The 24,112-nt window shown below is 45.8% G+C and overlaps 1 protein-coding gene across 1 annotated transcript; it reads right to left on the bottom strand.

Annotated features, from left to right (window-relative positions):
• Positions 1-956: 956 nt before the first annotated feature.
• LOC110491269 (uncharacterized) lies at positions 957-23,888 on the bottom strand. The gene is made up of 7 exons (XM_036950241.2): positions 23,490-23,888; positions 14,907-14,993; positions 12,334-12,414; positions 7,560-7,628; positions 6,397-6,642; positions 4,507-5,103; positions 957-2,615 (listed from the first exon to the last, which is right to left on the bottom strand). The coding sequence occupies exons 1-7, from the start codon at positions 23,493-23,495 to the stop codon at positions 2,598-2,600; spliced, it is 1,104 nt and encodes a 367-aa protein (XP_036806136.2). The 5' UTR covers positions 23,496-23,888; the 3' UTR covers positions 957-2,597.
• Between the last annotated feature and the right edge of the window lie 224 nt (positions 23,889-24,112).

Genomic DNA, 24,112 nt, shown 5'->3' with positions numbered 1-24,112 from the left:
GGCTCAGTCCCCTCCTGTTCCCTGTTCACTCATGACTGCATGGCCAGGCACAACTCCAACACCATCATTATTTTTGCAGATGACACAACAGTGGTAGGCCTGATCACCAACTACGACAAGACAGCCTATAGGGAGGTCAGAAACCTGACCGTGTTGTGCCAGGACAACAACCTCTCGCTCAACGTGATCAAGACAAAGGAGATGATTGTGGGCTATTAGGAAAAGGAAGACCGAGCACGCCCCCATTCTCATTGACAGGGCTGTAGTGGAGCAGGTTCACAGCTTCAAGTTCCTTGGTGTCCACAACAAACTAACATGGTCCAAGCACACCAAGACAGCCGTGAAGAGGGCCCACGGCAAAACCTATTCCCCCTCAGGAGACTGAAAAGATTTGGCATGGGTCCTCAGATTCTTAAAAGGTTCTACAGCTGCACCATCAAGAGTCCTCAGACTACCCCCCCCCCCCCCCCCCCCCCTTTACACTGCTGCTACTCTGTTATTATCTATGCATATATCACTTTAATAACTCTACCTACATGCATATATTACCTCAATTACTTCAACGAACCGGTGCCCCTGCACATTGATTTTGTCCCGGTACCCCCTGTATATAGCCTCGCTATTGTTATTTTACTGCTGCTGTTTAATGATTTATTTCTTATTTTTCTTTAGGCATTTTTCTAAAAACTGCATTGTTGGTCAAGGGCTTATAAGTAAGAATTTCATTATAAGGTCTAGCTGCACCTGTTGTATTCGGCTAATTTGACAAATAACATTTGATTTGATTCGATTTTAACACCCATTTGAAATGATGCAAAAGAAGCAAACAGACCGAAATGGGGAGAGACCTACCTGAACTTGTCCAATAAGACACAGAGCGCGCTCAGGACACACAGAGTGCACCCAGAGTAGGCTTTAGCGTTGTCGAATCACACAAAGTTTGTAAAAGGCGGTCATTTTTTTATATTTTTTGTTCAAATTGAACCTTTATTGAACTAGGCAAGTCAGTTTAAGAACAAAATCTTATTTACAATGACAGCCTACCCCGAACAATGCTGGGCCAATTGTGCACCGCCCTATGGGACTCCCAATCACAGCCAGATGTGATACAGCCTGGATTCAAACCATGTCCATCTCTTGCACTGAGATGGAGTGACTTAGACCACTGTACCACTCGGGAGCCCCAACAAAAGTCCAAAGTTGCTAAATTTGCTAGATTACCTCCAATTAATGACTATTTGGCTAAATCTAGTTGATGATTATACAGATAGCAGATCAGCCCATGAACAACAGCGAGATGAAGAGAGGAAAGTGTTTAAATATCAAGGTATCTTAACGGAGACCAACAGTTTAAAAAATATTTCCATATCTACCCTCATCGGCCTACCATTTGTTGATCACACATTCTCTACTGAAGCTCTCACATCGGCAGCAATACCAGACTACATTATTAGACTACAGGATTACAGAATAAAGTTTGGAATGTTCATGCAAGACAGGAGTCAGGATTTTTGATTTCAGTGGGATTGGGACAATAGGAAAATTGCCTAGGCTCTATATAAGGCTACTACAGTACGTGAGTCCATAGATAAATAATCATCTTGATTTACATTATTGCATGCTAAATGTTTCTAATCAGGGATAGATGAGCAAACGAATAGATGATCTACCACTTCCACTTGTCCAGCCAGAGATCAATTAACCAAATATACAGACAGAGATTCAGTGAAACAAAATCACATTGATTGATTATCAGACAAGTCACAAGTCACAAAATTCACTTGTATAAAATGCTAGCGAAATGTTCTGATCAGTTAATATGTGAGCAAACTAGACTAAAGATGATCATTAGCACTCACTTCAACTTAGCTAACATTTCCCCAGCCTAATTGTAACAAAATATCAAAACAGAGATGAAGTGAAAACAAAAAACAAAAATGGGACATTAATTGATTTATCTAATTGATTTATCTAGACCAGGGATTCCCAAACTCGGTGGGGCCCCCCCTGGGTGCATGTTTTTTGCCCTAGCCCTACACAGCTGCCGCCCGCCTCCGCAGCGTTGTTCTCAACACCAGTTTAAATCAAATAGCCTAACGTTTTCTAGAAATCTGTTGTTTTTACTAATCTGCATGTTGTGTATTTTGTGGAAAATGTTATAATTTACCAGGTCTTGTCATAAAATGTTTTGGGGAAAGCTGTACAGGCAAATCCCTTGCATTAATCTGCCCAAAGATAACAAAGTCACAGGCTGACACCAAATAAGAATTTACAAGAAACATGTCCAAAAATGTGCATAGTTATGTCCCAAATGACACCCTATTCCCTATATAGTGCACTACTTTAGACCAGAGGCCTATTGAACCTGGTCAAACGTACTGCACTATATTGGGCATAGTGTGCCATTTGGGATGGAACCAGAGTGTAGGACCTTCCAGATGCAGAGGACTAAAGGGAGTCCATCCAGTGGCATAGTCTGCAGTCCATACTAGTCTCGCCTTTTCCACTACACTATGTGCTATGGGATGAGGGGAGTTAGTGCACACTATGGGGCTCTCCCACTCTGTAAGGCAGGGGCATGGTGCGGTTACGGCCCATCAGAGCTTGGTGTTCTCCTGAGAGGTGGAAAGATAGCAACACACACACACATGACTGTTAGAGGTCAGCTTAAGGCCGGTATAATACAAGTCATTTCTTAAAGATAATAACAGTTGTTGTGTTATCAGCAAACAGATTATATTCTGTGCATGGGGATGGTAAAGGATAACATGAGGTGACTTGATGTTGAATAGAGTTGTTTCAGAGTTTTTAGGAAACGTCCATAGATGTCCTTAGATACAGTTGAAGGGGGAAGTTTACATACACCTTAGCCAAATATATTCAAACTCAGTTTTAAACACTAATTCCCTGTCTTAGGTCAGTTAGGATCGATCAGAAGTTTATTTTAAGAATGTGAAATGTCAGAATAATAGTCGGGAGAATGATTTATTTCAGTTTTTATTTATTTCATCACATTCCCAGTGGGTCAGAAGTTTACAAACACTCAATTAGTATTTGGTAGCATAGCCTTTAAATTGTTTAACTTGGGTCAAACGTTTCGGGTTGGGTGAATTTTGTCTCATTCCTCCTGACAGAGCTGGTGTAACTGAGTCAGGTTTGTAGGCCTCCTTGCTCACACACGCTTTTTCAGTTCTGCCAACAAATGTTCTATAGGATTGAGGTCAGGGCTTTGTGATGGCCACTCCAATACCTTGACTTTGTTGTCATTTTGCCACAACTTTGGAAGATTGATTGGGGTCATTGTCCATTTGGAAGACCCATTTGCGACCAAGCAACTTCCTTAACTTCCTGACTGATGTCTTGAGATGTTGCTTTAATATATCCACAGAATTTTCCTGCCTAATGATGCTATTTATTTTGTGAAGTGCACCAGTCCCTCCTGCAGCAAAGCACCCCCACAACATGATGCTGCCACCCCGGTGCTTCACGGTTGGGATGGTGTTCTTCAGCTTGCAAGCCTCCCACTTTTTCCAACAAACATAACGATGGTCATTAAGGCCAAACAGTTCTATATTTGTTTCATCAGACCAGAGGACATTTCTCCAAAAGTACGATCTTTGTCCCCATGTGCAGTTGCAAACCATAGTCTGGCTTTTTTATGGCGGTTTTGAAGCAGTGGCTTATTCCTTGCTGAGTGTCCTTTCAGGTTATGTCGATATAGGACTCGTTTTACTGTGGATATAGATACTTTTGCACCTGTTTCCTCCAGCATCTTCACAAGGTCCTTTGCTGTTGTTATGGTATTGATTTTCACTTTTCGCACAGCAAAGTACGTTATCTTCAGAAGACAGAACGCGTCTCCTTTCTGAGCGGTATGACGGCTGCGTGGTCCCATGGTGTTTATACTTGCATACTATTGTTTGTAAAGATTAATGTGGTACCTTCAGGCGTTTGGAAATTGCCCCCAAGTATGAACCAGACTTGTGGAGGTCTACAATTTTTTTTCTGAGGTCTTGGCTGATTTCTTTTGATTTCTGTATGATGTCAAGCAAAGAGGCACTGAGTTTGAACGTAGGTCTTGAAATACATCCACAGGTACACCTCCAACTGACTCAAATTATATCAATTAGGCTTATTATCTGAAGCATCTAAAGCCATGACATCATTTTCTGGAATTTTCCAAGCTGTTTAAAGTCTGACCCACTAGAATTGTGATACAGTGAATTATAAGTGAAATAATCTGTCTATAAACAATTGTTGGAAAAATTACTTGTGTCATGCACAAAGTAGATGTCCTAACCGACTTGCCAAAACTATAGTTTGTTAACAAGAAATTTGGTTAAAAAACTAGTTTTAATGACTCCAACCTAAGTGTATGTAAACTTCCGACTTCCACTATAAATAGTTCAGTGATCTTGGTTCGTGAAATATCTACCATCAATATCTTGGGGCTCTATTCAATCGGATTGAATAGAGCCCCTGAACGTGAACGAACACCTTCCTCACCTTCTCTTCGTTGCAGTCTGTATCTCTCTCTCCCTCCTTTTCTTTGCAGGCCAGCTCTTCCCCCTCTTCTTTCTCTCTCTCTGTAGATGACTCCTCCACTGAACAAGTCTCCCTCCCCTTCTCCTTTTCTTCTCCTCCACACCCCTGACCACAATCTTTCACCTCTTCTCCTCTAGACCCTGTTGCCTCCTCTCCTGTCGGTCTCTCCTCTGCTGTCTGCCTGTCCTCCTGTCTCTCCTCTCCTGTCTGTCTCTCCAGCGTTTTTTCTGACTTTGTCTTTTCCAGTGGGTCAGGGTCTGTAGTTGATCTGTCTGTTGTGGCAATCTGTTGCTGTGAGTTAGCAGGGGTAGAGGAGCCTGTCTCTATCTTTTCTTTGGTATACATAGTGGTGTCTGCTCTTTCACCATCCTTCTCTTCCACTTCCTTCTCAAACACCTCCTCCCCCTCTCCTTTCTCTTCCTCCCCAACTTTGGCCTCAGGGTCGTCGGGTGTAGTTAGGGGCATCTCTTCACCCGTCACCCCGTCTCCTTCCTCTCCGCTGGACTTCCTGTGGCGTCTCGAAGGTGGGCGTCGCCGGATGGAGAGGCGGGCTCTTCCCTGGAGAGGCAGGGACACAGACCATTAAGAACAGGTATGACACAGGATATGACATAATACACATGCTGACAAACACACAGGCTTAAAGGTATAACACACACACACCCTGGCACACACACACACACATGTGTGTGCACTTACACACACACACACACACACACACACACACACACATTTGTTTTACTAACCATGAAGGGACCAAAAAAATTATGTCAATCCAAATCCTAATTTCCCTAACCCAAACCTAACCTCTTAACCTAACCCCAAACCCTAATTGTAACCCTAATTGCAACACTAAACACAACCCTTAATACTAAAATAGCATTCTTCCTTGTGGGGACTGGCAAAACAATGAATATATATATATATTTTTTTTAATAAAAAATATATATATATATATATATATATACACACACACAGTACCGGTCAAAAGTATGGTTACACCTACTCATTCAAGGCTTTTTCTTCATTTTTACTATTTTCTAATAGTGAAGACTTCAAAACTATGAAATAACACATGGAATCATGTAGTAGCCAAAAAAGTGTTAAACAAATCCAAATATATTTTAGATTTTAGATTCTTTAAAGTAGCCATCCATTGCCTTGATGACAACTTTGCACAGTGCTGGCATTCTCTCAACCAGCTTCATGAGGTAGTCACCTGGAATGCATTTCAATTAACAAGAACAGCTCAAATAAGCAAAGAGAAATGACAGGCCATCACTACTTTAAGACATAAAGTTCAGTCAATCCGGAACATTTCAAGAACTTTCTTCAAGTGCAGTCACAAAAACCATCAAGCGCTATGATGAAACTGGCTCTCATGAGCACCGCCACAGGAAAGGAAGACCCAGAGTTACCTCTGCTGCAGAGGATAAATTCATTAGGTTTTAACTGCACCTTAGATTGCAGCCCAAATAAATGCTCAAGTAACAGACACCAACTGATCAGAGGATTGCCCAAACTTTTGATTGGTGCTGTATGTGTGTGTATTTTATGGTCACATACACAAGATGGGTACAGCGAAGCGTGATCTTTTACAGGGTCAGCCATGGTAGTACGGAGCAAATTAGGGTTAAGTGCCTTGCTCAACGGTACATCAACCTGATTTTTTTGCCTTGTCTGCTAAGGTATTCGAACCAGCAACCTTTCGGTTACTGGCTCTAACCACTAGGCTACCTGCCGCCCTAAAATTTTACCACTTGTTGAATGTTCCTTGTTTTACTATCCTTGTGAGGACTTCTGATCCCTACAAGGATAGTAAAACCAAAAACACACACACACTTAGCAGACCTTGTTGATACTGGGCAGTAGGGATCCGTCGGTGGGTGTGGCTGGGACCTCAAAGGTGGCAGGTGTCTCTTCCTCGCTCAGCGACCGAGGGAGGGGTGCCCTGCTGACTGGGGAGGTGGGGGTTACTGTAGTAACAGGAGGGATGGGGGAGCAGGTGGAGGTGGGGGTGAAGGAGGGGGGCAACAGTTTCAGCCCAGGGCTCTTAGGAGAGGGTAGAAGGGAACAGGGGGATAAAGCCAGGTTAGCCTGGAGAGAGAGAGAGAGGTTGGGGAGAGAGAGAGAGAGAGAGAGAGGGTGAGGAGAGAGGGAGAGAAAGAGAGGGTGGGGAGAGAGAGAGAGAGGGTGAGGAGAGAGGGAGAGAAAGAGAGGGTGGGGAGAGAGAGAGGGGGGGTGGGGCGAGAGGGAGAGAGAGAGAGGGTGGGGAGAGAGGGTGAGGGTGGGGAGAGAGGGAGAGAGAGAGAAGGTGGGGAGAGAGGGAGAGAGAGAGAGGGTGGGGAGGGAGAGAGAGGGTGAGGAGAGAGGGAGAGAGAGAGAGGGTGGGGAGAGAGGGAGGGGGTGGGGAGAGAGGGAGAGAGAGAGAGGGTGGGGAGAGAGGGAGAGAGGGTGGGGAGAGAGGGAGAGGGAGAGAGGGTGGGGAGAGAGGGAGAGAGAGAGAAGGTAGGGAGAGAGAGAGAGGGTGGGGAGAGAGGGAGAGAGAGAGGGTGGAGGGAGAGAGAGAGAGGGTGGAGAGAGAGAGAGAGGGTGGGGAGAGAGAGAGAGGGTGGGGAGAGAGGGAGAGAGAGAGCAAAGAAGAAAGAGAGAGAGAAAGACAGGGAGAGAGATAGTTATTGCAATGTTATTACATACTAAGATGTACCTAAGATTCAGAGAGCACAGCAGGCATTTTGTGTGGGCTGTGCTCAGTGACACTGACTGGATGTTGAAGTGTGAGACACTCAGTCAGGAAATGGCTGCTCTCTCTTATTATCAACCTGTGAGACTTTAACTGATCCTCTCCATCTGACCTCCCTTCTCTCTCTACATGCACCTACACAGCTCACTGACATACAACAGGGGCCTTGAATGCTCTTCACATAACTGTATGGTACAACAAGAGCATATCACTCTCCAAAATCAACACGCACACAGATGCAGACCAGTACTCACACACACACCATGCTCACCTGCAGTTTCTCAATAAGAGCAGAGTTCCTTTTGGTTTTGGCAGGATGCAGAGACGGGGAGATGGGTTTCTGAAACACAGGTGAGAAATACACACACACACACACACACACACACACACACACACTGCATCACTGCATCACTGCATGCTTCTCTGTTTCGTCCTAGATATTAACTTTATCTCCGCCTGTATTAGATACCAGGTTTAGGGTCAACTCTAGATACAGATGATGTACATAGAACTGTACAACACACAGCCCCTCACACTAGAGGTCGACCGATTAATCGGAATTCAGGGTATATGCAACAGTTTGGGCTGCCTGGCTCATTGCGAACTAATTTGCCAGAATTCTACGTAATTATGACATAAATTGAAGGTTGCGCAATGTAACAAGAATATTTAGACATAGGGATGCCACCCGTTAGATAAAATAACAAACGGTTCCGTATTTCACTGAAATAATAAACGTTTTGTTTTCGAAATGATAGTTTCCGGATTCGATCATATTAATGACCAAAGGCTCGTATTTCTGTGTGTTATTATGTTATAATTAAGTCTGATTTGATAGAGCAGTCTGACTGAGCAGCAGCAGGCCCGTAATCATTCATTCAAACAGCACTTCCGTGCGTTTTGCCAGCAGCTCTTCGCAAGCACAACGCTGTTTATGACTTCAAGCCTATCAGCCTAATGGCTGGTGTAACCAATGTGAAATGGCTAGCTAGTTAGCTGGATGTGCGCTAATACTGTTTCAAATATCACTCGCTTTTAGATTTGGAGTAGTTATTCCCCTTGCGCTGCAAGGGCCGCGGCTTTTGTGGAGCGATGGGTAACGATGCTTCGAGTGTGGCTGTTGTCTATGTGTTCCTGGTTCGAGCCCAGGTAGGGGCAAGGAGGGGGACGGAAGCTATACTGTTACACTGGCAATACTATAGTGCCTATAAGAACATCCAATAGTCAAAGGTATATGAAATACAAATGGTATAGAGAGAAATAGTCTTATAAATACTATATTAACTACAACCTAAAACCTCTTACCTTGGAAAATTGAAGTCTCATGTTAAAAGGAACCACCAACTTTCATATGTTCTCATGTTCTGAGCAAGGAACTTAAACGTAAACTTTTTTACATGGCACACATTTTTACATGGTACATATTACTTTCTTCTCCAACACTTTGTTTTTGCATTAAACCAAATTGAACATGTTTCATTATTTATTTGAGGCTAAATTGATTTTATTGATGTTTTATATTAAGTTAAAATAAGTGTTAATTCAGTATTGTTGTGTCACGCCCTGGTCTTAGTATTTTGTGTTTTCGTTATTATTTTGATCAGGCCAGGGTGTGACATGGGTTATTTTATGTGGTGTGTTTTGTCTAGGGGTTTGTTGTAGGTAATGGGATTGTGGTTAGTAGGGTTGTCTAGAAAAGTCTATGGTTGCCTGGAGTGGTTCTCAATCAGAGGCAGGTGTTTATCGTTGTCTCTGATTGGGAACCATATTTAGGCAGCCATATTATTTGAGTGTTTCTTGGGTGATTGTTCCTGTCTCAGTGTTTGTTTGCACCAGATAACCTAAACAGCCTTTTCACGTTATGTTTATTGTTTTGTATTGTTCATGTTTATCTTTTATTAAACATGTATCGAAATAACCACGCTGCATTTTGGTCCGCCTCTCCTTCATCGGAAGAAAGCCGTAACAGAATCACCCACCACAACAGGACCAAGCGGCGTGGTGACAGGCAGCAGGAGCAACGAAGTCTGGATTATACGACTTGGGAGGAAATAGACAGGTGGGCGGTCGACCCAGGGAGAGTGCCGGAGCCCGCCTGGGATTCGCTGGAGCAGTGCGAAGAGGGTTATAGGAGAATGGAGTTGGAGAGACGAACACGGTGGCGTGGATGGAAGCCCGAGAGTCAGCCCCAAAAATGTCTTGGGGGGGGGGGAGCACACAGGGAGTATGACGACGCCAGGTAGGAGACCTGCGCCAACTTCCTGTGCTTACCGGGGGGCTAGAGAGACCGGGCAGGCACCGTGTTATGCTGTGGGGCGCACAATGTCTCCAGTGCGGGTGCATAGCCCGGTGCGGTACATACCAGCTCCTCGTATCGGCCGGGCTAGAGTAAGCATCGAGCCAAGTGTCATGAAGCCGGCTCTACGCATCTGGTCTCCAGTGCGTCTCCTTGGGCCGGCTTACATGGCACCAGCCTTGCGCACGGTGACCCCGGTTCGTCTGCATAGCCCAGTGCGGGCTATTCCACCTCGCCGCACTGGCAGGGCGACCGGGAGTATTCAACCAGGTAAGGTTGGGCAGGCTCGGTGGTCAAGAGCTCCAGTGCGCCTGCACGGTCCGGTCTATCCAGTACAACCTCCACGCACCAGCCCTCCGGCGGCAGCTCCCCGCACCAGGCTTCCTGTGCGTGTCCTTGGCCCAGTACCACCAGTGCCAGCACCACGCACCAGGCCTTCAGTGCGCTTCGCTTGTCCAGCGCTGCCAGAGCCTTCCTCCTCTCCAGCGCTGCCGGAGTCTCCCGCCTGTCCAGCGCTTTCAGAGCCTTCCTCCTCTACAGCGCTGCCGGAGTCTCCCGCCTGTTCAGCACTGCCAGAGTCTCCCGCCTGTCCAGCGCTGCTAGAGCTGCCAGTCTGCAAGGAGCCGCCAGAGCTGCCAGTCTGCAAGGAGCAGCCAGAGCTGCCAGTCTGCAAGGAGCAGCCAGAGCTGCCAGTCTGCAAGGAGCAGCCAGAGCTGCCAGTCTGCAAGGAGCCGCCAGAGCTGCCAGTCTGGAAGGAGCTGCCAGAGCTGCCAGTCTGGAAGGAGCCGCCAGAGCTGCCAGTCTGGAAGGAGCCGCCAGAGCTGCCAGTCCGCAAGGAGCCGCCAGAGCTGCCAGTCCGCAAGGAGCCGCCAGAGCTGCCAGTCCGCAAGGAGCCGCCAGAGCTGCCAGTCCGCAAGGAGCCGCCAGAGCTGCCAGTCCGCAAGGAGCCGCCAGAGCTGCCAGTCCGCAAGGAGCCGCCAGAGCTGCCAGTCTGGAAGGAGCTGCCAGAGCTGCCAGTCTGGAAGGAGCCGCCAGAGCTGCCAGTCTGGAAGGAGCCGCCAGAGCTGCCAGTCTGGAAGGAGCCGCCAAAGCTGCCAGTCTGGAAGGAGCCGCCAGAGCTGCCAGTCCGCAAGGAGCCGCCAGAGCTGCCAGTCCGCAAGGAGCCGCCAGAGCTGCCAGTCCGCAAGGAGCCGCCAGAGCTGCCAGTCTGCAAGGAGCCGCCAGAGCTGCCAGTCCGCAAGGAGCCGCCAGAGCTGCCAGTCCGCAAGGAGCCGCCAGAGCTGCCAGTCCGCAAGGAGCCACCAGAGCTGCCAGTCCGCAAGGAGCCGCCAGAGCTGCCAGTCCGCAAGGAGCCGCCAGAGCTGCCAGTCTGCAAGGAGCTGCCAGTCTGCAAGGAGCTGCCAGTCTGCAAGGAGCCGCCAGAGCTGCCAGTCTGCAAGGAGCTGCCAGTCTGCAAGGAGCTGCCAGTCTGCAAGGAGCTGCCAGTCTGCAAGGAGCTGCCAGTCTGCATGGAGCCGCCAGAGCCGCCAGTCAGCATGGAGCAGCCAGAGCCGCCAGTCAGCCAGGATCCGCCATTCAGCCAGGATCTGCCAGAGCCATCAACCTGCCTGAGCTTCCTCTCAGTCCCGAGCTTCCTCTCAGTCCCGAGCTACCCCTCAGTCCCGAGCTACCCCTCAGTCCCGAGCTACCCCTCAGTCCCGAGCTACCCCTCAGTCCCGAGCTACCCCTCAGTCCCGAGCTACCCCTCAGTCCCGAGCTGCCCCTCAGTCCAGTGGGGCCCTTGGTGAGGGTTACTAGGCCAAGGTCGGCGGTGAGGGTCGCCAATCTAAGGACGCGATGCAGGCGGACTGAGACTTTGTTGGAGTGGGGTCCACGTCCCGCACCGGAGCCGCCACCGTGGACAGACGTCCACCCGGACCCTCCCTATGGGTTTAGGTGTGCGGCCGGGAGTCCACACCTTGGGGGGGGGGGGGGTTCTGTCACGCCCTGGTCTTAGTATTTTGTGTTTTCTTTATTATTTTGATCAGGCCAGGGTGTGACATGGGTTATTTTATGTGGTGTGTTTTGCCTAGGGGTTTGTTGTAGGTAATGGGATTGTGGTTAGTAGGGTTGTCTAGAAAAGTCTATGGTTGCCTGGAGTGGTTCTCAATCAGAGGCAGGTGTTTATCGTTGTCTCTGATTGGGAACCATATTTAGGCAGCCATATTCTTTGAGTGTTTCGTGGGTGATTGTTCCTGTCTCAGTGTTTGTTTGCACAAGATAAGGCTGTTTAGGTTTTCACGTTACGTTTATTGTTTTGTATTGTTCATGTTTATCTTTTATTAAACATGTATCGAAATAACCACGCTGCATTTTGGTCCGCCTCTCCTTCATCGGAAGAAAGCCGTAACATGTTGTAATTGTCATTATTACAAAAAAAAAATTCAATCGGCCGATTTAATCGGTATTGGCTTTTTTGGTCCTCCAATAATCGGTATCGGTATTGAAAAATCATAATCGGATGTCCTACACACAGACATCAAAAGGGACATGGCATTATAGAACTGTACAACACACAGAACTACCCCTCACACACACATGTACACACAGACATCAAACGGGACATGGCATTATAGAACTGTACAACACACAGCACTACCCCTCACACACACATGTACACACAGACATCAAAAGGGACATGGCTGTACATAGAACTGTACAACACACAATTGTCAAACAGTCCCCTCAAACACTCACACACTCCTCTCACCTCCTCGTCCACCTGTCCCTGTGCTGTGGTCTTGGGGAGATGTAGGGTTCGAGGGGGGCGTCTCCTAACAGGCTTATTACTCTGGAAGAGAAGCCAACACCAAGGGTGTTACTATACCAACAGCCATAATACTATTACACATAGTAATCACATAACACTAACACACACACACACAGATCAAGAGACACAAGACCAGAGGCTACTAAACCAACACTGTGCCATGAACACAATGGGCCTACTAACAACATAACATACACACAACACTGGAACGTCAACATAACAGAACAACACAACTAGAACACAGGGCGCTACAGACATGCAGACATACACATCTGATACTACAACACTCACACATGCCACTGACCAACAACACAAACGTTCATTTTAGAGATAGACAAAAAACGATCATAGTGTACTGTCACTGACATGACTCAGAGGCACACAGCACAAATGCAGTACACCGACTGACAACACAGCAACCACAACCCATACATGAACACTGACAAACAAACACACTCCACATACACACACATGGCATGCTGACATCAACGAACACACCAAAGTACAAGAACTGTGCAGCACGTCAGAACAAAATATGTCGATAAGAAACAGCATTACACATAAATGATAAGTTTTAGAACACCTACTCATTCAAGGGTTTTTCTTTATTTGTACTATTTTCTACATTGTAGAATAATAGTGAAGACATCAAAACTATGAAATAACATATGGAATCATGTAGTAACCAAAAAAGTGTTAAACAAATCAAAATATATTTTATATTTGAGATTCCTCAAAGTAGCCATCCTTTGCATTGATGACAGCTTTGCACACTCTAGATATTCTCTTAACCAGCTTCATGAGGAATGCTTTCCAACAGTCTTGAAGGAGTTCCCACATATGCTGAGCACTTGTTGGCTGCTTTTCCTTCACTCTGCGGTTCAAATCATCCCAAACCATCTCAATTGGGTTGAGGTTGGGTGATTGTGGAGGCCAGGTCATCTGATACAGCACTCCATCACTCTCCTTCTTGGTCAAATAGCCCTTACACATCCTGAAGGTGTGTTGGGTCATTGTCCTGTTGAAAAACAAATGATAGTCCCACTAAGCGCAAACCACATAGGATGGCGTATCACTGCAGCATGCCGTGGTAAAGGGAACTGAATGTACTCAACGGAAATGTGTCTTCTGCATTTAACCCAACCCCTCTGAATCAGTAGCCATGCTGGTTAAGTGTGCCTTGAATTTTAAATAAATCATTGACAGTGTCACCAGCAAAGCAAAGCACCACCACCCACACCATCACACCTCTCCTCCATGCTTCACAGTGGGAACCACACATGCAGAGATCATCTGTTCACATACTCTGTGTCTCACAAAGACACGGCGGTTGGAACCAAAAATCTCACATTTGGACTCATCAGACCAAAGGACAGATTTCCACCGGTCTAATGTCCTTTGCTTGTGTTTCTTGGTCCAAGAAAGTATCTTATTAATATTGGTGTACTTTAGTTTCTTTGCAGCAATTCGACCATGAAGACCTGATTCACGCAGTCTCCTCTAAACAGTTGATGTTGAGATGTGTCTGTTACTTGAACTATGTGAAGTATTTATTTGGGCTGGTAACACTAATGAACTTATCCTCTGCAGCAGAGGTAACTCAGGGTCTTCCTTTCCAACGGCAGTCCTCATGAGAGTATCATCATAGCACTTGATGGTTTTTGTGACTGCACTTGAAGAAACTTTAAAAGACTTGACATTTTCCGGAATGTAGAAAATAGTAAAAAATTAAGAAAACCCCTTGAATGAGTAAGTGTGTCCAAACTTTTGACTGGTACTATACATTTCATGAATTAATGTTTACGACTGAGTGTGTGTTTATGATCTATTTGGTCAGAACTAAACACGTAAAAAACATAAATGAGGAGCTAAAATTATTATATTGACACATTACAGTGCCCATCAATACATCAATGAATGTGGTTGTGTGTTTTAAAGCAGGGCTGACACTGTGTTCACCCAGAAGCACAGTGTCACGCCCTGACCGTAGACTGCTTTGTAGGTTTCTATTTTTAGTTTGGTCAGGGTGTGATGTGGGTGGGTATTCTATGTTGTAGGTCTAGGTTTTCTTTTTCTATGTGTTTGGCCTGGTATGGTTCTCAATCAGAGGCAGCAGTCTATCATTGTCTCTGATTGAGAGCCATACTTAGGTAGCCTGTTTTCCCACTGTTAGTTGTGGGTGATTATTTTCTGGTTAGTGTTTGTTGCACCTGTCAGAACTGTTAGTTTATCGTTTTGTTGTTTTTGTTCGTGTATTCATTCGGGATTAAAAGTAATATGGGCACGTACCACGCTGCACTTTGGTCCTCCTCTCCTTCCACCAACGAAAATCGTTACACACAGATATTCATAGAACCACTTCCTGTGTGTAACTTCCTGTTTCACTTATCGGCGTTTTAACACGTGTAGCTGCTTCAGTACTATCTATCTATCTATCTATCTGAGTGTGAAAGAATAGAAGAGAAAAGAGAGAAAAAAGAGAGATAGAGAAAAGGAAGTTATAATGACCTCACCCCGTCAGTTCCCGTGGGGAAGGGAGGGGCATGAGCTTTGAACTTTCCAGCCAGCTCCGCCACTGACTTCTTAGGCGGGGCGTCCTCCTGAAACACAGGAAGTACAATATGGCTTAGTCCACACACACAAAGTAAATGGCTGCTGACACACAAAGAGACGAGGTGAGGTCATTGATTTGGGGGAAGCTGGGAATGCTTCCCAAATGGTACCCTATTCAATAAATGTTCAAATCAAATGTTATTGGTCACATACACGTTTAGCAGATGTTGTTGTGCATGTAGCGAAATGCTTGTGTTTCTAGCTCCAACAGTGCAGTAATATCGAACCATTCACAACTACACACAAACCTAAAAGTAAAATAATGGATTTAAGGAATATATTAGTATTAGGATGAGCAATGTCGGCGTGGTATAGAATAAAATACAGTAGAATAGAATACAGTATATACATATGAGATGAGTAAAGCAAAAATATGTAAACAATATTAAAGTGACTAGTGTTCCATTATTAAAATGGCCAGTGATTTCAAGTATCTGTAAACGGGGCAGCAGCCTCTAAGGTGCAGGGTTACGGAACCGGGTGGAAGCCGCCTGGTGATGGCTGTTTAACAGTCTGATGGCCTTGAGATAAAAGCTGTTTTTCAGTCTCTATGTCCCAGCTTTGATGCACCTGTACTGACCTCGCCTTCTGGATGATAGCGGGGTGAACAGGCAGTGGCTCGGGTGGTTGTTGTCCTTGATGATCTTTTTGGCCTTCCTGTGACATCGGGTGGTGTAGGTGTCCTGGAGGGCAGGTAGTTTGCCCACGGTGATAAGTTGGGCAGACCTCACTATCCTCTGGAGAGCCGTACGGTTGTGGGCGGAGCAGTTGCCGTACCAGGCGGTGATGCAGCCCGACACAAAGCTCTCAATTGTGCATCTGTAAATGTTTGTGAGGCTTTTAGGTTAATTATTTCTGTTGCGCCTTTTTCACCACGCTGTCTTTGTGGGTGGACCATTTCAGTTTGTCAGCGATGTGCACGCTGAGGAACTTGAAGTTTTCCATCTTGTCCACTGCAGTCCCGTCGATGTGGATAGGGGCGTGCTCCCTCTGCTGTTTCCCGAAGTCCACGATCAGCTCCTTTGTTTTGTCGACATTGAGTGAAAGGTTACTTTCCTGGTACCACACTCCCAGGGCTCTCACCTCCTCCCTGTAGGCTGTCTCATCCTTGTTGGTAATCAGTCCTATTACTGTTGTGTCGTCTGCAAAATTGAGTTGGAGGCGTGCGTGGCCATCCAGTCATGTGTGAACTAGGGAGTACAGAAGGGACTGAGCATCCACCTTTGTGGGGCCACTGTGTTGCGGATCAGCGAAGTGGAGGTGTTGTTTCCTACCAGGACCCAGTTGCACAGGGCAGGGTTCAGACCCAGGGCCCAGAGCTTAATGATGAGCTGTGAGGGTACTATGGTGTTGAATGCTGAGCTGTAGTCAATGAACAGCATTCTTACATAGGTATTCCTCTTGTCCAGATGGGTTAGGGCAGTGTGATGGCGATTGCATCGTCTTTGGACCTATTGAGGAGGTATGCAAATGCAAGGTATGCTTTATTGGGTACAGGAACAATGGTGGACATCTTGAAACAAGTGGGGACAGTAGACTTGGATAGGGATAGATTGAATATGTCCGTAAACACTCCAGCCAGCTAGTCTGCCCATGCTCTGAGTATGCGGCCAGGGATGCCGCCTGGGCCGGCAGCCTTGCAAGGGTTAACACGCTTAAATGTCTAACTCACATTGGCCACGGGGAAGGAGAGGCCACAGTCCTTGGTAGCAGGCCACGTCAGTGGTACTGTGTTATTCTCAAAGTGGGCGAAGGTGTTCTAGCTTGTCCGGAGGCAAGACGTCGGTGTCCGCAACGTCAGTATAGAGACAGTGGAGTTGCAATTGAACCGCTCAGACACAAGATGTATGTGATGTTTTGCCTGTTTGATTGTCTTACGGAGGGAATAACTACACGGCCATATTCCCAGTCACCTTGCCATGGTTAAAGGTGGTGGTTCGCACTTTCAGTTTTGCACGAATGCTGCCATCTATACACGATTTCTGGTTAGGGTAGGTTTTAAGAGTCTGTGTATTCATCAATGTTATTCTCAGAGGCTAACAGGAACATATCCCACGTGATCAAAACAATCTTGAAGCGTGGATTCTGATTGGTCAGACCAGCGTTGAATATTCCTTAGCACGGGTACTTCCTGTTTTAGTTTCTGCCAATAGGAAGGAGCAAATTGGAGTCATGATCAGATTAGCAGAAGTTCAGGGAGGGCCTTGTAGGCATTTAGAAAAGTTGATTAGCAGTGGTCCCATGTTATCTCAGATTGAGTGCTACAGTCAATGTGTTGGTAGAACTTCGGTAGCGTTTTTCTCAAATTTGCTTTGTTAAAATCCCCAGCTACAATAAATGTTGTCTCAGGATATGTGGTTTCCATTTTGCATAAATTCCAGTGAAGTTCTTTGAGGGCTGTTGTGGTGTCGGTTTGAGGGGGAATATACACAGCTGTTACTATAATCAAAGAGTATTCTCTTGGGAGGTAATACTGTCGGCATTTGATTTTGATGTATTCTAGGTTGAGTGAACAAAAAGACTTGAGTTTCTGTATGTTATCACAATCACACCATGAGTAGTTAATCATAAAACATACACCCTGCCTCACTTTTTCCCGGAGAGTTCTTTATTCCTGTTTGTGCATTGTACTGAGAACCCAGCTGGCTGTAAAGACAAAGACAATATATCCGGAGAGAGCCATGTTTCCATGAAACAGAGTACGTTACAATCCCTGATGTCTCTCTTGCCCTGAGCTTGTCTACATTCAGAGACTGAACATTAGCGAGTAATATACTCTGAAGCAGTGGGTGGTGTGCACACCTCCTGAGTCGGACTAGAAGTCCACTCCGACTACCTCTTCTCCGCTAGCAGTGTTTGAGATCAGCCTCTGGAATCAGTTCAATTGCCCTTGGGGGTACGAACAAAGGATCCAATTCGGGAAAGTCGTAAAAGTTATTTCCGGCTTTATGTAGTAACACAAAAAAAATCCTGGGCTAATAGAGTAAGAATTAACACACAAAAAAATACTGCAAAGTTGCTTAGGAGCTAGAAGCAGAGCTGCCCTATTTGTCGGCGCCATCTTGCCCTGGTCCAAAGTAGCACACAATGTAGGGAATAATGTGGCTTTTGGAACACAACTTCTCCAATACAGAACCATACTGACACAACAGAACATTTACATTTATATTTTAGTAATTTAGCAGACGCTCTAATCCAGAGCGATTTACAATAGTGAGTGCATACATTTTCGTACTTTTCCAATTTTCCACAACAGGAAATGACCTCACACCCTCAGAATGGCTAGGGAAGGATACAGGGGGGAATACAGCGAGGAGCATGATTAAAAGAAAACCGAGAGATGGGTGTAGAAATAGAACAAACAGTTGGATGTGTTTGCCTGTCTGCCATTATGTCCGTCTATGGATGCTCTCTCTCTCTCGTCTCCCTGTATCCTGTGACCTCACCACACTTATATTTGCCACTCCCCTTTCCTTCTAACTCTGGAACAGTCAGATTACACAGGTTACACACAAATCCCCTCTCTCGCTCTCTCTCTCTTTCCATCTCCCTCCCTCCACCCACCCCTCCTCTCGCTCTCTCTCTCGCTCTCTCTCTGCATATGTCTGGGCTACCAAATTTTCCTAGCAAGTTTGTAGCTTTCCTCAATACTCCTGTAAATCTAACATAGAGATAGATGAGAACCACACTGTGTCTTATGGTAAGTAATTCTGCCATATACTGTGGCTCTTTCTACAGTCTAAGTATGATCTCATCCTGCTCTCTCTCTCACTAGGGCAAAACCCAGTTAGATCATGACTACGTCCCAAAAGGGCCTTGGTCAAAATCTGTGCACTATAAAGGGAATATGGTGCCATTTGGGATAGAGCCCATTCCCCTCCCTCCATCCAGAGCTGAGGTCATATCCCTCTCTCTTTCCCCGCTGCTCTCAGCTGTTTTCCCCTGCTCTGGTCAACAAGCACTTCCCTCTCTAGATATCCCCACTGCCCACTCAAGAGAGTGTGAAGAGAGAAATAGGGAAGACAGAGAGATGGAAGGAGAGAGAGAGAGAGAGAGAGAGAGACAATATTGATTATTATTTTTATTATGTTCATATTGGAAATCTCAGAAGTAAGCTTTGGCAATATGTACATTGTTACATCATGCCAATATAGCAAATGTAATTGAATTGAATTTAGAAAGAGAGAGAGAGTGCAAGCCGTGTGTCTGTCTGTGTGTGTGTGGGTGGGAACCTGGGGACTTGGGACTGGAGGACATTACATGAAGTGGCAGTGAATAAGGTAAATGACAGGCTGGTGAAAGAGAGAAAGCACTGGCTTGAGAGATATACTAGGGAAAGGGAGAGAAAGCCCTGTCCTGAGAGGTGTACTAGGGAGAGGGAGAGAAAGCCCTGGCCTGAGAGATGTACTAGGGAGAGAAAGCCCTGGCCTGAGAGATGTACTAGGGAGAGGGAAAGAAAGCACTGGCCTGAGAGATGTACTAGGGAGAGGGAGAGAAAGCACTGGCTTGAGAGATATACTAGGGAGAGGGAGAGAAAGCCCTGGCCTGAGAGATGTACTAGGGAGAGGTAGAGAAAGCCCTGGCCTGCGAGATGTACTAGGGAGAGGGAGAGTAAGCACTGGCCTGAGAGATGTACTAGGGAGAGGGAGAGAAAGCCCTGGGCTGAGAGATGTACTAGGGAGAGGGAGAGAAAGCACTGGCCTGAGAGATGTACTAGGGAGAGGGAGAGAAAGCACTGGCCTGAGAGATGTACCAGGGAGAGGGAGAGGGAGAGAAAGAATGAGAGGGAGAAAGATGAGAGATATCAGTAACAGATTGAGTCTGCTGCCTGGAGCACAACCCTTACTCTGTGGTGTTTACAAATCTGAAGAGATGGGATAGGTGTGAGCAATATGTAACAATAAAGCCTAAGTAGGGTCATCACTATATTACTTAGGCCCCAGACCCCCTGTCCCCTGACCCAGATGTCTGGCCCCCCGGACCTGGACCTGGACCCAGACCCTCAAACCCAGACCCCCTGTCCCCTGAACCAGATGCCTGGCCCCCGGACCTGGACCCAGACCCTCAAACCCAGACCCCACCAGGCTCTGCTCTATGGACACATCCTGAAAGGATGGATTGGATGCCAGGCATTTCTTCAACAGTTTCACTTATTCCCATGGAATTTTCTCTGGTGGTAAAAGTTTATATGAGGAAAATGGGATGGCCCTTCTTATTGAGGTGCGTTGTTTAGGGGAGAGAGAGAGAGAGAGAGAGAGAGAGAGAGAGAGGGAGAGAGACCAGAGCTGTTGACAGTTCCAATGTCCCATTCAGGCCTGCTTCTACAGTACAATACCTTTCTTCCTGTTTATAAGTCCATTTAACACATACACTCAGTATTTGGGACCCATGCAAGGAATTAAACCCACAAACCTAGTGTTGCCACTGCCAGTACTATGCTCCACAATGCTCCAAGTTAGCTCACTAACGTGTGTTATAGAAGACCTTGGGATAACAATATAGCTGGTCTAACCAAACACACTCTCTGAAGGTGGAAGTTCAGACATTTATGTACACTCTGTGTGAAAATTGTCTTTAAAAGAATATAAACCAAACTGCACAATGCATCCAGTGAGTGCTGCCTGGCCTTCTTCTGGCATCATTACTAGACACACACCTGTTCCACAGTGCATGATGGGAGATGATGTCACACCATGGCAGACAGCTTCAACACCTGAACTGCTGTTTTTACGATGCTTTTACAGCATTAAATAAACACGCCAGCCTCACGCACTCCCTTCCCAGCCCCGCCCCATCCCTCCAGACGTGTTGTTAATTTCATGTGAGCGTGTGAGTGTGTTAACTGGGCTTGGCAGCACTCCAGCCATAGGGAGAGAGTAAACACTGCAACAGCACAACAAAAACACAACATCTTAATCACTTTACCATGCTGGACCTCTCCCTCCCTCTATCTCTCTCTTCCTCTATAATCTACACACTCTGCTCTGCTCTCAGTCATGTTACTATGTGTGTGGGCTCTGGGGAGACGTTATTGGTTGCACCCTTCCAGAAACATCCAGATATAACTCATCTGATCCCTATTTATATGCCTGTATACATCATCCTCACACATACAGTGCCTTCAGAAAGTATTCATACCCCACAGAGCTTTCCACACCTGGATTGTGCAACATTTCTTCAAGCTTTGTCAAATTGGTTGTTGATCATTGCTCAACAACCATTTTCAAGTCTTGCCATAGATTTTCAAGTCGAGAGAGAGAGAGAGAGAACAGAGACAGACAGAGAGAAAGAGAGAGAGAGAGAGAGAGAAAGAGAGAGAGAGAGAGAACAGAGAGAGAGATAGTCAGAGAGAGAGAGAGAGAGAGAGAACAGAGACAGAGAGATACAGAGAGAGAGAGAACAGACAGAGAGAGAGAGAGAGAACAGAGACAGAGAGAGACAGAGAGAGAGAGAACAGAGACAGAGAGAGACAGAGAGAGAGAGAGAGAGGCCTATCGGATAGAATGGAACCGTCAGATTACACAAATTACAATCTGACTGTTCCATTCTGTCAGATAGACACCTCTCTCTCTCATGACATCATCATCTGGATCTGCTTATGTGTGGTGGATATGAGGTGGAGTCCAGTGTGTGTGTTGGCAGAGACTAAACATTAAGCTCAAACAGCATCCCAAATACACTCCGAACATACACACACACTTTCAGTAAGACCATACCCAGATCTTTACAGTCCTTTACTCCCCTTCCTCTCTTACTTTCCCTCTGTCCCTCTTTCCTTTCTCTCTTTAACCCCCTCTGTCTTGTATCTCTTTGTCCTTCATTATCTGCCCTCACTTGAGGCAGCAGCGGCCTACACACACACACGGCTGTTGAAGTGGGGTTGATACACACTAAGTTGAAGGACTCACATTGCTGGCATTCAGCAGATAATGAAATCACATAGCCCGGAGGCCAGGCGAACGTGGGGGTACACACACACAAATTAATTCTCATCCTTAAAGGCAGGAGACCAATTGTATGAGTATAAAACATGCCTTTAGCATGGACTGGACTTGTCAAATGGCACCATATACCCATTTAGTGTACTTTTGACAATAGGGAATAGGGTGCCATTTGGGATGCAGACAGTCTTGATCTAACGTCTCGTCTCTGGACAACTAGTCGCCCAATCAATGTCACGTTTCACATCCCACTCATGTATATGTCTACAGCGTGTAGAATTGTGCAACTCCATGTGTAGAAACCTGTTGCAAAGGCAACGGTTACACCACTTCCTCTGTGTGTGGTGTGTGTTCCTGTCATATTTCCTGTTTGAGTAACGTACTGAACAACATCGATGCAGAGAAGCAGCTACAGTATAGGGTCAGCAAACCAGGAAGTCTTCCTGTGATAGGCTGCCATTCCACCACCACATGCATCATGCATCTAACTCAAACCAATATGTCTGCTCCAAAATGCTACAACTCTATTCTAACAACTACTACAAGTTACATTCTTTCATCATAGCCTAATGCAGAGGTGTCAAACTTAATCCCAGCTCTTCCCTTGTACTTGATTGATCAATTAAGGAAATTGTTCAGTTAGAAACTCCCCTCACCTGGTTGTCTATTTGTTCACCGTCCCCAGGTCCAGAACATATTCAAGGAAACGTACAGTATTATACAGAGCCATGATTGCATGGAACTCCCTTCTATTTCATATAGCACAGGTGAAGAGCAAACCTGGTTTAAAAAAACAGATACAGCAACACCTCACAGCACAACGCCTCTCCCCAATGTGTTATACCTGTTTTTTGTATGTATTGACATGTGTAACTAATGGATGCGCGCACACACACACATTACATGTTAATAATGTGTTTTGTATTTTTTCAGTAATGTCTTCTTCTTTATGTCTCGGACCCCAGTAAAACTAGCTGACACCATTGGTGTCGGGATCGCAATTTAAAAAATGCAACATTTAAAAATGTCTGTCTTAATTGTACACAAATTGAAAGGTTTGTAACAAAAACCAGGAATAACATTTGACACTCTGGGCTTAATGCATACAAATTCAGTCATTAGGCTATATGCTTGACAGTATCTCACACACTGATGGCACTATGAACATGAGAGAAAGAGAGTGAGATGTCATGACAAGTGACAACATGCATGACAAAGTTTAGTTCAGTGAAATGTACGGGCTAAAACTAAGCCCAGGCCTGGTTGTTATGCTCCTCTGTAATTCAAAACATATGAATCATCTAAATCTGCATGCTATCAGTTTGGTCCATACAGATCACACAGAGAGTGTCATGTCTTGCGCAGGTTATTAGACTACATAGCCGACGAAACTCAACTCTACCATTTACGAGTTTAGTCGGCTATAGACTACATTGTACTGGACAGCACAGAATCACAGATATAATTCTATATGTAAATCCACAACTTAACTCTTCAACACAAACAAAAACCGATTTTAAAACACCCCAAAACTCGGTTTACCTCCATCCTCTGCTGCAGCTGCCTTGACTGTCGTCCCGTTCACATCAAGTTTCAACTCCCTCTAAAAGTTTTATTTTGGGACTTGTCAAAGTTGCACTCGGTCTCCTCTCCTCACACCCTTCTCTCTCCTGCCAGGCCCGTGTATGTGAGCTCAGCGAGAACCCTTAGTCGGCTGGAAAGGTGCTCTCTCTCTCCCGCTCTCTCTCTGCGGTTATATTTAGAAAGCACTCTCACAACATTTCCAGAACGTGTGACTAGAGTGAGAGTGAGTGAATCAACAGTAGCCTGTTGGTCGGTTTCAAACTGTAGTGTTGCGTTGCATGCATTTTCATGCTGAGCCGATGCTGAGATTTATACAAAGTGATTGAAGTTCATTTTAGGGATGCGTATGACGCAGGTGTAGCTACCTCAGAGGAGGAAGGGGAGGACGAATCTACTCAGTGAATTTCATAAAAATAGTGCAACATTTAAAAATGTATCCTTTTTACTATACTGAATATATTAATGTCACCAAATAACTGATTAAAACACGTATTGTAATTAAGCCTCAGCAGTACCCTCTAGGGTAGCACACTTGTGAAGCTGGAGGACAGCTAGTTTCCATTCTCCTCTGGGTATGTTGA

The sequence above is a fragment of the Oncorhynchus mykiss genome, chromosome 2 (genome assembly GCF_057628025.1).
Source record: "Oncorhynchus mykiss isolate SJ-2025 chromosome 2, ASM5762802v1, whole genome shotgun sequence".
Lineage (NCBI taxonomy): Eukaryota > Metazoa > Chordata > Actinopteri > Salmoniformes > Salmonidae > Oncorhynchus > Oncorhynchus mykiss.
This window is presented reverse-complemented; position numbering and strand designations above follow the sequence as displayed.

Excerpts from the sequence above, each read along its gene's own strand:
- LOC110491269 (XM_036950241.2), bottom strand. Across the intron at positions 12,415-14,906 it reads TCCCCACGGGAACTGACGGG|AGTAATAAGCCTGTTAGGAG; the intron begins GTGAGGTCATTA and ends CTTCTCTTCCAG. Across the intron at positions 5,104-6,396 it reads TACTGCCCAGTATCAACAAG|GGAAGAGCCCGCCTCTCCAT; the intron begins GTCTGCTAAGTG and ends CTGCCTCTCCAG.